A 14881-nucleotide genomic window follows, 5' to 3' on the forward strand; every position below is an offset into this window, starting at 1 on the left:
ACTCCAATGTCAGTACGGCTGGTTTCTCTAAATTCCCCAAAATAGAGACAGGAGAGGGAGCGCTCAGAATTTGATTCAATGTACTCACTATTTGTATAGACAAAATTTGTGAAGGAATTTGTTCTTCTATTGTTACCGCTCTCAGCGTTTCCGTCGGAGTGGGCTGGTTCCCTTCCTGAACATTTGTATTCCGTTGTGGACTTCGCGTTACAGAACCTGCCTCCACTCCTCTCCCTCCTGGCTGCGGGGGGGGGGGGGGGGGGGGGGGGCCCATGCTGTACGGGGCTTAGGGAAACCCTGTTTGCAGTGCCGTCCAACGCCAACGCGTCGGCTTCGATAGTAGGAGAAGAAGTTTGCCTGGGAGCGGTCGACACACCAAACCGCTCCAATGTCACCTGCTGTCGAAGGTTAGACCCAGCACTGGAAGAGGGAACCTCTCGCACTTTGCCTCTCTGCTTCCCCATGTCTACAGGGTCTGTGGAGATCCTCGCAGCCTGCACTTAGAGAGACTTAGGGCTCATCCAAAGCAGTAAGTCACTACATGGCCATCTTGGATCCTCTTTGACAGTCACAGATGTTAAAGTCAGGTCTATTAGAACAGTATGCAGGTCTCTGGAGTAGTGTAGTGGTCGGTGCACTGCACTATGAAATGGGGAACTCGGGTCCCTATCTCTCTCTACCTGTCTGTCACACGTCTGGTGGAAACTGTGACCCCCCCTCCCCCAAATGTCACCAATACCCTACTGTACCCACATTTAGGTGCCCCCTTCACCCATAGGGCTATTGTAGTGGTGTACAGTGGGGGTAGTGGGTTTTGGTGGCTCAGGGGACAAGATAAGGGAGCAAAGGTGAGATGTGTACCAGGGAACATTTTTATGAAGTGCACAGAAATGCTCTTTAGGGTGCCCCATTGCTCTTCTGAGATGTCTGGGGGACCAGTGTACTAAACATGCTGGCTCCTCCTAGATCCCAATGGCGTGAATCTCTGTGTTTTGCACTTACTATTTTTTTTTTCAAAACTAGACCAAAATAAAAAACCCAAAACATCCAAAGCACAAAACCTTGTTCAAATCAGTATTTAATAGAAAAACTTTTTTTTTTTTTTTTTTTTTTTTTTTTCGAAAATGACCTTCTTTCCTATTTTGGATGTTTTGTGCAAAACGTCCAAAGTTGGACTTCGACATCATATCGAAAATGTCCTCCAAGTGTCTCAAGTGGTAAAAAAAGGGTTTCTTTTGGCTTTGTCGTCTTCGGTCTATCAGTAAATTTCTTAATTTCCCCTCTCTTCACACACTTATACACATTTTCATCATCTCACGATTCAATTACTGCAACACTGTCAATGCTGGTATTACCCAAACCCAAATATGACAACTTCAGACACTTTAAAACTCAGCTACTCGCCTTCTCTTTCTTGTCAAGAAGTTTGATTGCATTACTCCACTTTTTCTCCAGCTACACTGGCTGCCTAATGCTTTCAGATCATGGTTTAAGATTTTAGTCATCACTCTTAAGGTCCTTCGCTCTGGTGTTCCTTCCTATCTCTCTACACTTGTTATCCATTACACACTTTCTTGTTCCCTTATATCCCTTGATTTGCACTGGTTGGTCCTTCCCTCCCCTAGGAGTGCCCATTATGAGTCCCCTCGCACTTCAGCTTTTTTCTTCCTTGCACTTATACTCTGGAATGATCTTTCCCCCGAATGTCCTGTCCCTGCCACAGTTTAAATCCCCTTCTTAAAGCCCATTTTTTAGACTTGCTTTTAATGTTTCCTTAACTTGAATTTCACCCCCTGGCAGCTGGCATTGACATACTACTTAGTTCAATTGGCTTTTATTTAGTTTATTAAAGAATGTATTTAGCTCTCGTATGAATAACTTCTTTTTTTTTAAATTGTAGTTCTCTTTATAATAATTGTTTGTATATATCAAATAATGAATAAACATGAATAAAAGTAAACATCTATAATGATACCGAGAATTTTTGTACATGGTTTGAAGGTAATCGATATATCAGCTAAGAAAACTTGAGCTGCTAAGGTGGTGCAATGCCTGTAACCTGTAACTATGCCTTGAGATTTTTGGGTTTAAGTTTGTGAGTAATAAGCCAATTAGATATTTTGGTAAGATTCTGATTAAGATTGGTAATTTCCATTACACTGTTATCTTGTAGACTGACCAGGATCTGGATGCCATCTGCATATACAAATAGGGTAAGACCTAGTGACTGGACTAAGGTAAAGAGTGGAGACATAACAATGTTAACAGAGTTGGAGCTAAGATAGATCCCTGTGGTACTCTGCATGGAAGGGAGAATGGTAGAAATGTGACATTCTTCCACTGTACAATATTTGTCCTATCAGATAGATAGGAATGGAACCAGTCCAGGACAATGCTTGTGATGCCAATTTCTTGTAGTCTTAGTAAGAGAAGGTCATTGTCTATCAAGTCGAAGGCTGATAATAGGTCTAAAGAGATGAGTAAAGGTGTTTTCCTTTGGTCCAGTGTTTGATAAGTAAATGTAGAGATTCCTAAAAGGACAGTTTTTATACTGTGGGATTTCCTAAAGTCTGTTTGGGATGGAGAATGTTGATTTTTTGTTAAAAAAAAAAAAATCTTCAAGTTGAGTGGAGATAATGTGTTATGCTATTTTGGATATATAAGGCACCTGTGTGATGGGACAGTAGTTTGAGCATTTTGTTAAATCTAGTTTGGGATTTTTTACTTTAGGAAAGATGTATGCTTGTTTCCATAACATAAGGACTAAACCCTCTTTTAGGCTGTTGGCAATCATCTTGTGCAGGTAGGGAAGGAAAATAGATTGAAATATTTGTACCAGATTTGAGGGCACGAGTTCGGATGGGGCTGCAGTTTGTTTGTTACATTTGTACCCCGCGCTTTCCCACTCATGGCAGGCTCAATGCGGCTTACATGGGGCAATGGAGGGTTAAGTGACTTGCCCAGAGTCACAAGGAGCTGCCTGTGCCTGAAGTGGGAATCAAACTCAGTTCCTCAGGACCAAAGTCCACCACCCTAACCACTAGGCCACTCCTCCTTTACCGTTTGCATAGCCCTCTGGGTTGCTGAAAGAGAAGGAGGATTAAAAAGATTCAATGTATTGGTGAGAAGGGGGTACAAGATTAAGGGGAGGATGGCTGATAGGTTTGGAAGTGGATGAAGAAAGGCAATGTTGATACTTCATTAGTAAAGAATGTTGCTAACTCTTCAGCGGATTATATCTGATCTGGAGGATGTTGGACCATCGAGGGTTCAATAAGTGATTTTAGGATGTGGTACATTTTCCCTTTATGTGGGGCATTGGCTATTTGTGGGGAGTAATATTGTCTTTTTGCATGGAGAATAGCTTCTTTATTGGAAAGCTTGTGATTTAAATCTCTGAAGGGTGGCAAGAGTACGTTGTTTACACAAGGTTCTCTCCGAGTGTCTTAAATGCGTTTTATGATGTTGTAACTGTGGGCCAAACCAAGTGTCCTTTTGCTGGCTATGAGTATGTTTGGGGTGGGCCTTTAGTAGTTCTAAACTATTATAAATGCTGGATAGTTCAGTGTTCCATGAATGGGTTTGGTTTTCTAAAAGAGTTTGGAAGGCTGTGGGGGATAATGTAAGGGCATTTGCCAAAGAATCCATTGTAAGTTTCCTAAGGTCCTGTGGTTGTGCTAGAGAGAGAATAGTGACGTGTGGAGGATTGTGAAGAAATATCCACCCTGATAAAGGTGTGGTCTGTCCAGGGTAATGGTGTGGGCTTAGGGGAATTGAACATCTAGAGTTGTAGCAGAAGAAGTCAGAATCACGTATAGTGTATGGTCTGCTTGATGTGTAGGGTGTAAGATATGGTGTTGAAGCGAGAGATCATATAAAAGATCTTGAAAGTCAAAATGAGTAATATAATAGAAAGCTGTTTTGTTATGGAAATGTGCTGGTAATGATACTGTTTGTGGGCAACATAAGATTTATCCCAGAATTTTGTTGAATGTGAGGAAGTTCTGAGATTAGGAGCAAATCAGTCTGCCTGGAGAGCCTGTACTCTCACTCATGTATTTTATTCGTTCTACCTCCTACATTCCCTCTCCATATCTGTCCTCCCCTCTCCAACATTTCCTCAAATTGATCCACCCTCCATATCTGTCTTTCCCGTTTCCCAACCACTGGCAAGATCCTTTTCACGCTCTCCCAGTAGTAGAACAGCTTTTCACCCTTCCTCTGCTGGTTTCAATCTGAAATCTAAATTCATGAGGCCAGCTGATTCTGCAAGAGTAAAATACATTCAGACTGAAGGTGGCAGAAGAAGAGGTAAGAAGCACTGCTCTCCTTCCACTGGGAGGGAGGGAGAGGATCATTCCAAGGTTGGTGAAGAGACTACCATTACTGTCCTCTCATTGCACAACAAGAAAAGACTTTGTTGTAGTTAGGTGGTACACCAAATAGCCGGAAGTTGCTTACATGTAAGACCTTGGATGGTTGCTCTGATTTGTCCTTCACCTCTCCACAAGCATAATGGGGATATGAACCTATAAATGTTCATTTCTCTTACCCTTTTTTAGTGGAGGAATAGCCTAGTGGTTAACACAGCAGGCTTTGATTCTGGGGAACTGAGTTTGATTCCCATTGCAGCTCCTTGTGACTCTGGGCAAGTCACTTAACCCTCCATTGCCCCAAGTACAAAATTAGTACAAGTATATAATATGTAAACTGCTTTGATTGTAACCAAAGAAATGCGGTATATCAATTTCCCCATTCCCTTATTATGTATTGTGCTCTATGTATAGTCTATGCTATGTAACAATTATAATCATGCTATGATAATAATCTTTGTTTTCAGCCACTGGTTGATGAAGCAAAACTAGCAGTTGGAAATATAAAAGCAGAGTCTTTGTCAGAAATCCGGTCATTACGTATGCCACCAGATGTAATCCGAGACATACTTGAGGGTGTTCTACGTCTGATGGGCATTTTTGATACATCATGGGTGAGCATGAAAAGGTGAGAAATCTATATTTTTTACCAGTGATAAAACGCAACAATGGTAAAAATTTAAAATTATGATAACAATGAATTTACAAGATTATCAAGTAATAACATCTACATGTTAACTCTGATTTTTCATAGAACATAAGAGTAGCCATACTGGGTCAGACCAATGGTCCATCTAGCCCAGTATCCTGTTTCCAAATAGTGGCCAAGGCAAGTCACAAGTACCTGGCAGAAACCCAGATCATGACAACATTCCATGCTGCAAATTCCAGGGCAAGCAGTTGCTTCCCCATATCTGTCTCAATGGCAGACTATGGACTTTTTCTCCAGGAACTTGTCCAAACCTTTTTAAAACCCAGATTTGCTAACCACTGCTACCACATCCTCCGGCAAAGAGTTCCAAAGCTTAACTGAGTGAAAAAATATGTCCTCCTATTTGTTTTAAAAGTATTTCCATGTAACTTCCTCAAGTGTCTCCTAGTCTTTGTACTTTTGGAATGAGTAAAAAATAGATTTACTTCTATTAGACTAAGGTTTTCTCGTATCATGATTTTTCCATTCCGGTTGTGTGTAGTCTCTCTCATTTTGGCTTTTGCTTCTGCCCATTTATGAGGCTAATTTTATAAAGGGGTAGTTATTAAGATGCGGTAAACGTCAGGCTTTTTACTGCACCATAAGCTACCATGACATTGATCTAAATGCTCAGTACCACTGGTTATTCACTCCTGAAGTATATGCATAATGCTGTTTGTGATCAGCCTCGCAAACAGCATTATTATACTGTCCTGAGAGCATCTGGCTGCAACGCTAGTGCTCACGGGCACTTCTTAAAGAGACCGGCCAAAGAGGCATTGAGCTTCTCTTGCTCCCCCCCCCCCCCCCATACACCCTTCAATCAGAACCCCCTCAAAATATAAGCCCCCACCTGGAAGCCTCCCCCTAAATTCAAGCCCTATTCCAGAAGGCACACTTCAATTCAAACCCCATCTATAAGGCCCCATCCCCAATCCAAACCTCACTCTGGAAGGCCCCCCATTCAAATTCCCTTCTGCCCCGCTCCCATCAAGCATATTCTCTGAAGACTAGCAGGATGAGCATATTTTTACTGATGATGTCACCCAATAGGGCCCGATGCAGTAATCATCTCCAGCATTCTTTCTAGAGTTTAGGAGCATCTCACGTGCATGCACGCTTCCTTCCTGTTGTCATTCTGTGGGACTGGCTCAGTCCTGTTTTTTCTTTTCCCGCGAACCAGTGTGGGCATGTTTCACATTCCTCCCCCACAGCTCGTGTCTCAGCATGTTCTTCACTGAGGTATTGCGCGGTTTATTTTTTCAAGCATGTGTCAGTGTCATGTGCAGGGCCAATGTTCCCTCTCTCCTTTTAGTTTAGGCTCTCCTTTAGTCAGGTTTTTTGGCACTTCTAAGGAGAAATTAGATCTTATCTGATACATTTCTATCCATTAGTCTTTCCCACTATTCTGGAACCTGTGGGATAGTTGTGTCCATCAACCGGAAAGTGGAGATAGACATATCTCTCTTGGCATCCAGTCCAGTTTTTTCATAGACAGGCTGTAAGCAGAATAAACACAACAACCTTAAACAACTCACTAACTTAACATTAACAAGACAAGCAAATGTGTGGATCTTTCACTTCTGCACAACTTGTAGAGAACAAGAGATATGCAGGAAGCACCATGCAAGCTCAGTCATTTTTTGACCCATTACTTCGTCCAAGCCCCAGTCTTATGGAACTCACTGCCCTAGGAGAAGGTATTTTACTGTTCTAAATTAAGAAACAATTGGAAGCATATGTTTTTATGCAGGCCTTTGGATAGGAGATCTAGGAGTGTTTAATGTTATTCCCATGATTGGTTGATTTATAATTTAGCTTCTTTTTTTTAACTACATTTTAATTTTTTGATTAGATTTTTCATTGATACTCATTTTTGTTTCCCTCATTATATGTTTATTGTAATGTTGTTTTACTTTTTTTGTATTGCGCTCTTTCATATTTTTTTCAGATTGTTTTATTCAATTTTATTGTAAAGAGCTTTGATATTGACCTGAAAAGTGGTATTTCAAACTCTAATAAAACTAAACTATACTAAATTAAACATGTATTCATTCTACATGGGTAAATGTTGCTACAATAAACCATTATATGTTACAGACTCAAGTTTATAACAAATCATTTGTGAAATGGGCCTTTGTGTAAAGCTTATAATCTTTTTATTAATAAAATGCAATTTCCTTTTTCATTCCTTTTCATTGTTTTATTTAATGTGTTCAGTTTCCTTGCCAAAAGAGGAGTAAGAGAAGACATTGCTACTTTTGATGTCCGAAATATCACAAAAGAAATAAGAGCAAGTGTGGAGGAACTTCTGGAGAAAAACAGGACATCTTTTGAAGCAAAGGCAAGAAGCACAGTGTGCATGGAATATGTTTTTGTGAAAACAAATTTAAGAAAGTGGAAGATCAGTCAAGGAGTTCTGATAATTGACATTTCTTTCCTGTTTATGCATAGATGATTTGTGATTTGATTTTTTTCTGAAATTAACAGCGTTTTAAATGTAGCTTTTATTTGATATATTTTGCTTGATTGTGGTAAGCTTTGTAGAAGTAGATGTAAAACAGGCACCTTTGCAAAATGAGACCTTTTTTTTGGTAAAGGATCATGAATTTTGATATACTGCCATTCTGTAGGTACAACCAAAGCAGTTTACATATATTATATGCAGGTACTTTCTCTGTCCCTAGTGGGCTCACAATCTAAGGGCCCTGTTTACTAAGCTGTGCTGTAGGCTCGCTAAGTTTTTAGCTTGTGCTAATGATATAGACACCCATTATATTCCTATGGGTATGTCTAGCATTATCACACCCTAATTTTTAGCATGCACTATAATGTTTGCACGTCTACAGCACGGCTTAGTAAAGGGGGCCCTAAGTTTATTGTACCTGGGGCAATGGAGGGTAAAGTGACTTGCCCAGAGTCACAAGGAGACGCAGTGGGACTTCTTTCCCTTCCTTGTTTTTAGTCATCTTCCCTACCACAACATATACCTTGTCTAATATAATAATTTGCTCCTCCAACATTCCAGTGTGTCTCACTGGGATCGTAACCACCTGCTGACATCACTCCTCCAACGTTCCAATGTGTGTCACTGGGATTGTAACCACCTGCTGACGTCACTCCTCCAACGTTCTCTGTCCCCCCTCCCCTTCCATGGGACCCTGGAACTGGGAGGAAGGGAGGGGGGACCCTGGAAATGGGAGGGAGGGAGGGGGGCACTGGAACTCGGAGGGGGGAGGGAGGGGGGCCTGGAACTCGGAGGGAGGTGGAGGGGGCAGGGGAGAGATGCTGCACATGGGTGGATGGAGGAGGCAGGGCACAGAGGATGTTGCCTGCATATAGATGAATGCAGGGGAGAGAGCATAATGCAGGGGAGGGAGGGGACCCTGAAACTCGGAGGGAGGCAAGGAGGGGACAACCCTGGAACTCGGAGGGAGGGAGGAAGGGGAGGACGACCCTGGAACTCGGAGGGCGGGAGTGAGGGGGGACCCTGGAACTGGGGGGGGGGGGGGGGGCCCTGGCACACACTCTCATGCTCACACACACACTCTCTCACGGATACACTCGCACTCAGTCTCATTCTCTCTCTGTCACACAGTCACTCTCACACACACTCTCTCAAACATACACACTCAGAGGAAAACCTTGCTAGCGCCCGTTTCATTTGTGTCAGAAACGGGCCTTTTTTATTAGTATAGAATGAAATGCTTTTTATTTTCATGCAATGATTTCTTCATGCTTGCTTTCTCACCTTTTATCTCAAGATCCCAGAGCTTGTCACATCCCTGATCTTAATGTTCTTTTGATGGGTTTCCTCTTATAGATCTGATAGGAATCTGTCTTTCCTCAGCGACCCTCCAGACCGGACAAGACGCGTGGGTTATGTACTCCTACCAGCACAGGCTGTCCTTCTACCTCTGTTGAGAAAATACTGGCTACTGGGTGTACTGCACAGGTTATATATTCAGTATCCAAAGCTCAGTGTTTTCTCAGCAGAGGTAGAAGGACAGCCTGTGCAGTCTGCAATAGTCTTGTGAGGTAGTTTTGATTTTAGGACGTAAGGATTATTGGGTTTCTTCCAAATTGTCTATCCTTTGAGTACCCTGTACGTGGTTTAAAAAAAATATATTAATTAAAAAAAAAAAAAAAGGTGCTTCGGGGCCTGGGTCCGGTGGGGCCCAGTAGTTCCCCCTGGGGTGTCACACCTGTCTGTCGGGTCCCTCCTCCTATGCTGCTCTCCAATCCTGTGTTACTGGCAGCTTTGTGCCTCGGCTGCTTTCAGTGTACTGTAGCCTTGAAAGCCTTACAATTTTCAGCTGCCAGAAGTGTCTCCTGTGTCTTTAAGAGATATATATTTATTTATTTTGTGCGGAGCGAACGGGAAGTTCAATTCCGGCCCAGGAGCCAGAGAGCACAGTGCATTTGGGGCTATCCTTAGCTTGGCGCCGGTGCGGGGTATCGTTGTTATGGCGGGCAAGCTTCTCCGTTGTTGCGTGTCCTCGCGGCGGGGAATATAATCGCCGGGCGGTCAGTGTCACCTTTGCGGCGAGCCTAAACGTTTGTATGCGGTTCCCCCGAGTTGCCCGCTAAAGTTCTGGCGGTATCAGCAGCCCCTTTGGCAGCGACAGCTCAGGCAGGCCTGATGGCGGCGGTTTCAGTTTCGGTGGGAATGGCCGCCATTTTGAATCCAGCGCGTCACGCAGACTCAGCTGTTGTTGGGCCAGTTGCCTCCATTTTGGCGCAGATAGTGCCTAATGAGGGTCCAGGAGGGGTTGGCTTTCCTCCAGAGTTTGTGTGGATTCTTTTTCAAGCCTGGAAGTCGGGGCCCCCCATGGAGTGGAGGGGGTTAGCCCCATGCTGCCTAAAAGACCTCGGCTAGAGTGGACAGAGGACGAGGAGTGTCTGTCTCAGTTGGGCACGGAAGGCCCGTTAAGTGATGTGGGAGAGTCTGAGGGATTTGAGGGGTCTGTGGATCCGGTGGAATCAATTCCTGGTGAAGATCCCTCAGTAGTCAGGATTTTTCATAGGGATGAGCTTTCGGAACTCATTGATCAGGTCACGTCTACCCTTAAATTTAATCCTGAGGTGGCCTTGGGTGAATCTGGGCAGGATCCTTTGGTGAAGGGCATTCAGCGTAGAGCGCGGTCCTTCCCTATGAACAAGGATCTCCGGGAGATGATTACTTAGGAGTGGAATTCGCCAGATTCACCGTGTAAGGTCTCTAAGGCAATGGCGAGACTTTATCCCCTGCCTCAGGAGGATAGAGATTCATTTAAGGCTCCAACAGTAGATGCAGTGGTTACAGCGGTTACTAAAGCTACGGCTATTCCGGTAGATGGCGGAACCGCACTCCGTGAACCCCAGGATAGGAGGTTGGAAGCTTTTCTCAAGCGTAGCTTTGACTTGTCAGCTCTAGCCCTTCAGGCCTCGTTGTGTGGGGGCCTGGTGGCACGGGCGTGTTTTCGCTGGGTCGAGAAACTCCTTGATGATTCCGTGGAGATTGGAACCTCGGGGCTACAGGACTTAGCCAAATTGGAGATGGGTTCGTCCTTTTTGTCTGATGCACTGTATGATTTGTTGCGTGTGTCGGCCAAAAATATGGCTATGATAGTGGGGGCGCGGAGGGCCCTGTGGTTGAGAGGTTGGGTCGCGAATGCGGCCTCTAAGGCTAAGTTGTGTTCTCTTCCCTTCAAGGGTTCTATGCTTTTTGGCGAAGAGTTGGATAAGTTAGTGAAAGGCCTTAGTGATGCCAAGGTGCCTCGGCTCCCGGATTTTCGACCCAGGCTGGGGGCTAGGGGGTAATTCCTCTCGGGGCCTACTTAGGGAGGCCCGACGGTATAGGCCGGGTAGATCTAGTGGGGCTTCTAGAGATCGGTTTTTCCAGCGCACCCAGTCCTTTCGAGAGAGTCATCTCGGAGGCCGGGACTTTTCCGCGGGAGGTCAGTCTTCGGGGCGGGTTGCCCAATGAAGGTGTGCGGACCCAGGCTGTGGTGCGTGTAGGGGCTCGGCTGAGTCAGTTTTACCAGAGCTGGGTCCACATCATGTCAGATCAGTGGGTTCTCGAGGTAATTCGAGATGGTTATGCCCTGGAATTTGAGAGCTCTCCTCCCGAGCGGTTTCTGGAGTTCCCTTGTCATTCGAGGCTCAAGAGAGCAATAGTACAGGACACGTTGAAGCGTCTTCTCAGCCTGGGAGCAGTAGTTTCTGTTCTGCCTGCACAGCAACGCTCGGGGTGCTACTTGATTTATTTTGTGGTGCCGAAGAAGGAGGGTGCCTTTCGGCCTATTTTAGATCTAAAGGGAGTCAATGCGGCTATCAAAGTTCCCTCTTTTTGCATGGAGACGTTGCAGTCTGTCATTGTCGCAGTCCGGCAAGGAGAGTTTCTAACTTCACTGGACTTGACAGAGGCTTATCTTCACATTCCCATTTGGGCGGCTCTCCAGCGTTTTCTTCGCTTTGCAGTTTTAGGAAAGCACTTTCAGTTTTGTGCCCTACCCTTTGGCCTGGCAACAGCTACCCACACCTTTTCCAAAGTCATGGTGGTGGTGGTGGCAGTTTTGCGGAGGCAGGGCATTTTGGTGCACCCGTATCTGGACGATTGGCTAATTCAGGCCAAGTCCCGGGCGGAGAGCGAGGTGGCTACGTCGCGAGTGGTACAGTTTCTTCAGTCCCTGGGCTGGGTTGTGAATTTCAGCAAGAGTCATTTGGTACCGTCGCAGTCTCTGGAGTATCTGGGAGTCTCTTCGATACAAGGTCGGGTCGAGTAGTCTTACTGTACCCGCGAATCCGCAAGTTACAGGATCTGGTTCGTCAGTTTCTTGCGCAGACGTCGCCGACGGCCCGTTCTTACCTTCAAGTCCTGGGGATGATGGTGGCGACCATAGAAGTAGTCCCTTGGGCCAGGGCGCACATGCGTCAGCTTCAGTCCGCTCTTCTCAGTCGGTGGGCTCCCCTGTCGCAGGAGTTGGACATGCGTCTACCGCTGTCGGTGATCCCTCGCCTCAGCCTCCGTTGGTGGCTCAGAACTTGCAATCTGGAGAAGGGAATGCCGTTGGAGTCCCCTCAGTGGGTGGTTCTCATCACAGATGCCAGCCTGCTAGGCTGGGGAGCACACTGTCTCGGTCAGGTAGCTCAGGATCAGTTGTCCCAGGCGGAAGCACGGTGGTCCATCAACCGGTTGGAGACTTGGGCCATTCGGTTGGCGCTTCAAGTGTTTTCAGTCACTGCTTGTCCACAAGGCAGTCAGAGTGCTCTGCGACAATGCCATGGCCTATGTCAACCGTCAAGGGGGCACAAAGAGTCAGGCGGTCGGTGGAGGAGGCGGCCCTGCTGTGCCAATGGGCGGAAAGTCATCTTCAGGCGCTCTCGGCGGCTCATGTAGCCGGGGTGGACAACGTGGACACAGATTTTCTGAGCCGACATACTCTGGATCCTGGAGAGTGGTCTCTACATCGGTCGGTGTTCGACCGAGTTGTGTCGGTCTGGGGTCTGCCAGTGATGGATCTGATGGCAACGGCGCGCAATACCCAAGTTCCGAGGTTTTCCAGTCGTCTGAGAGATCCGCGAGCGGAGGGTCTCGATGCTCTTCTGTTGCCCTGGCCGCAGGGGTTGCTGTATGTGTTTCCTCCGTGGCCGTTGGTACGCCGAGTAGTCCAGCGCATCGAACGTCACTCAGGACGGGTGATTTTGATAGCTCCGAACTGGCCACGTCAACCATGGTACGGAGATCTGGTGCGTTTGGCGATCACGGAGCCTCTTCAGTTGTCGGAAGCAGTAGTCTTGTGTCAAGGCCCGATAATTATGCCAGACCCGGCTAGGTTCTCGCTTATGGCTTGGCTCTTGAGAGGCACAGGTTGAAGAAGAAAGGGTTTTCTGCCAGAGTCATCGATACGATGTTGAATTCCTGCAGAACCTCCACTTCCTTGGTGTATGTTCGGGTTTGGAGATTGTTTGAGTACTGGTGTACAGAGCGACAGGTGATACCTTTTCGTTCCTCGGTGGCGGATGTCTTGGAATTTTTGCAGGATGGTTTAGACAGGGGTCTGGCCTTGGCTACCTTGAAGGTTCAGGTGGCAGCATTATAGTGTTTTCGGGGAAAGGTTCAGGGAAGTCCATAGCTTCTATTCCTGAGGTTGTTCGTTTTTTGAAGGGTGTGAAGTTGTTGCAGCCGCCTCGTCGGCAGTTGGTTCCTCCGTGGGATTTGAATCTCGTTTTGGATGCTTTGGTCAGACCTCCGTTTGAACCCTTGGTTGCGGCCTCTTGCAAGGATCTTTCCTTGAAGGCGGTCTTTTTGGTGACTACTACCTCAGCTCGGAGAGTCTCGGAATTGCAGGCTTTGTCTTGTAGAGAGCCTTTTCTGTTTTTTTCCAAGGAAAAGGTTTCTTTGCGGCCGGTGCCTTCATTTTTGTCCAAGGTGGTTTCTGAGTTTCATGTAAATCGGGTCATTTCTTTGCCAGATTTAGGTAACTTGGTGGGAGATTCAGAACAGCGTCGTCTGGCGAAGTTAGATGTACGGCAAGTTTTGTGTTACCTGTCTAGAACTCAGGAATTCAGAGTGTCTGATCGTTTGTTCGTTCTTCATGGTGGTCCTAAAAAGGGTGCAGCGGCATCTAAGACAAAGATAGCAAGGTGGATGAAGGAGGCAATTGCATCGGCCTATTTGGTGAAGGGTCGTGAGGTCCCTAAGGTATTTTCTACTCATTCTACCAGGGGAGTTGCGGCCTCTTGGGCGGAGAATAGTATGATTCCCCCTTTAAATATTTGTCGGGCGGCAGTTTGGTCTTCGTTGTATTCTTTTGTTAAGCATTATAGGATTGATGTGCATGCGAAGGAGGAGGCAAGTTTTGGTGCAGCAGTTTTGACCTCTGGCCTTCGTAGGTCCTGCCCATAAGGTGTTTACTGCTTTGGTACGTCCCACGCGTCTTGACCGGTCTGGAGAGTCGCTGAGGAAGGTGAAATTAGATCTTACCTGCTAATTTTCTTTCCTCTAGACCCTCCAGACCGGTCAAGGACCCGCCCAGGATATACTGTAGGCCAGGAGGTAAGATTTCTGTTTGATATCTCTTGTCAGCTGATGATTGTCATAAATTCAGACTCTTGTTACCAGCTTCTGGTTGGTGTGGGTTTGGTGCAGGTGTGGCGGTTGATTTAGTCCACCTGTGGAAGCACAAACTGACAAACAGTCTCTAGAATGCAATGAAAGGAACAATGGATGTTTTTGCAGTTTGCGGTAACCACGTACAGGGTTGCTGGTTATAGTTAAAGTTGAAGTTTTTGTTGCTCTGCTTTGTGAGTGTTATACTGGCTACTGGGTGTACTGCATAGGTTATATATTCAGCATCCAAAACTGTGTTTTCTCAGTCTCCCTCTGCTGGTAGGAGTACATAACCCACTTGTCTTGACCGGTCTGGAGGGTCTAGAGGAAAGAAAATTAGCAGGTAAGATCTAATTTCACCTTATACCTTCATTTCTCTTACCTCATGATTCCTTCATATATGTATCCTAGCTACCTATTTAGCTAAGATCACATGTAAGGTCTGAGCTATGATTAGAGTATAGTCACTTCTTGGCCTCCTGGCTGAAACTGAGAACCTGTACAGTATAAGGGGTTAATGTTCTGCTATCCAACTCCATTAGGGATCTGAATCAGTTAGACCTTGGTTTTAATGGGAACATGTAAATATTGACAGGCTTCCTAATAATGATATGGGGAATAAATATGCCAATGAGAGAAAGTCATGCATTCTGACAGTGTCTATGAAATTCTTAAACCTGATGAGCAGTTTTTTTTTGTTTTATTTTCATTTAATTATTTGAT

The 14881-nt window shown here is 45.5% G+C and overlaps 1 protein-coding gene across 1 annotated transcript in view; it reads left to right on the forward strand.

Moving 5' to 3' along the window:
* Positions 1-14881, forward strand: part of DYNC2H1 (dynein cytoplasmic 2 heavy chain 1) — a 1078189-nt gene that overhangs the window by 649537 nt on the left and 413771 nt on the right. Inside the window, 2 exon segments of the mRNA XM_030202388.1 lie at positions 4841-5001; positions 7285-7408. Coding sequence (XP_030058248.1) covers positions 4841-5001; positions 7285-7408 — 285 coding nt within the window.

Source organism: Microcaecilia unicolor, chromosome 4 (assembly GCF_901765095.1).
Source record: "Microcaecilia unicolor chromosome 4, aMicUni1.1, whole genome shotgun sequence".
Lineage (NCBI taxonomy): Eukaryota > Metazoa > Chordata > Amphibia > Gymnophiona > Siphonopidae > Microcaecilia > Microcaecilia unicolor.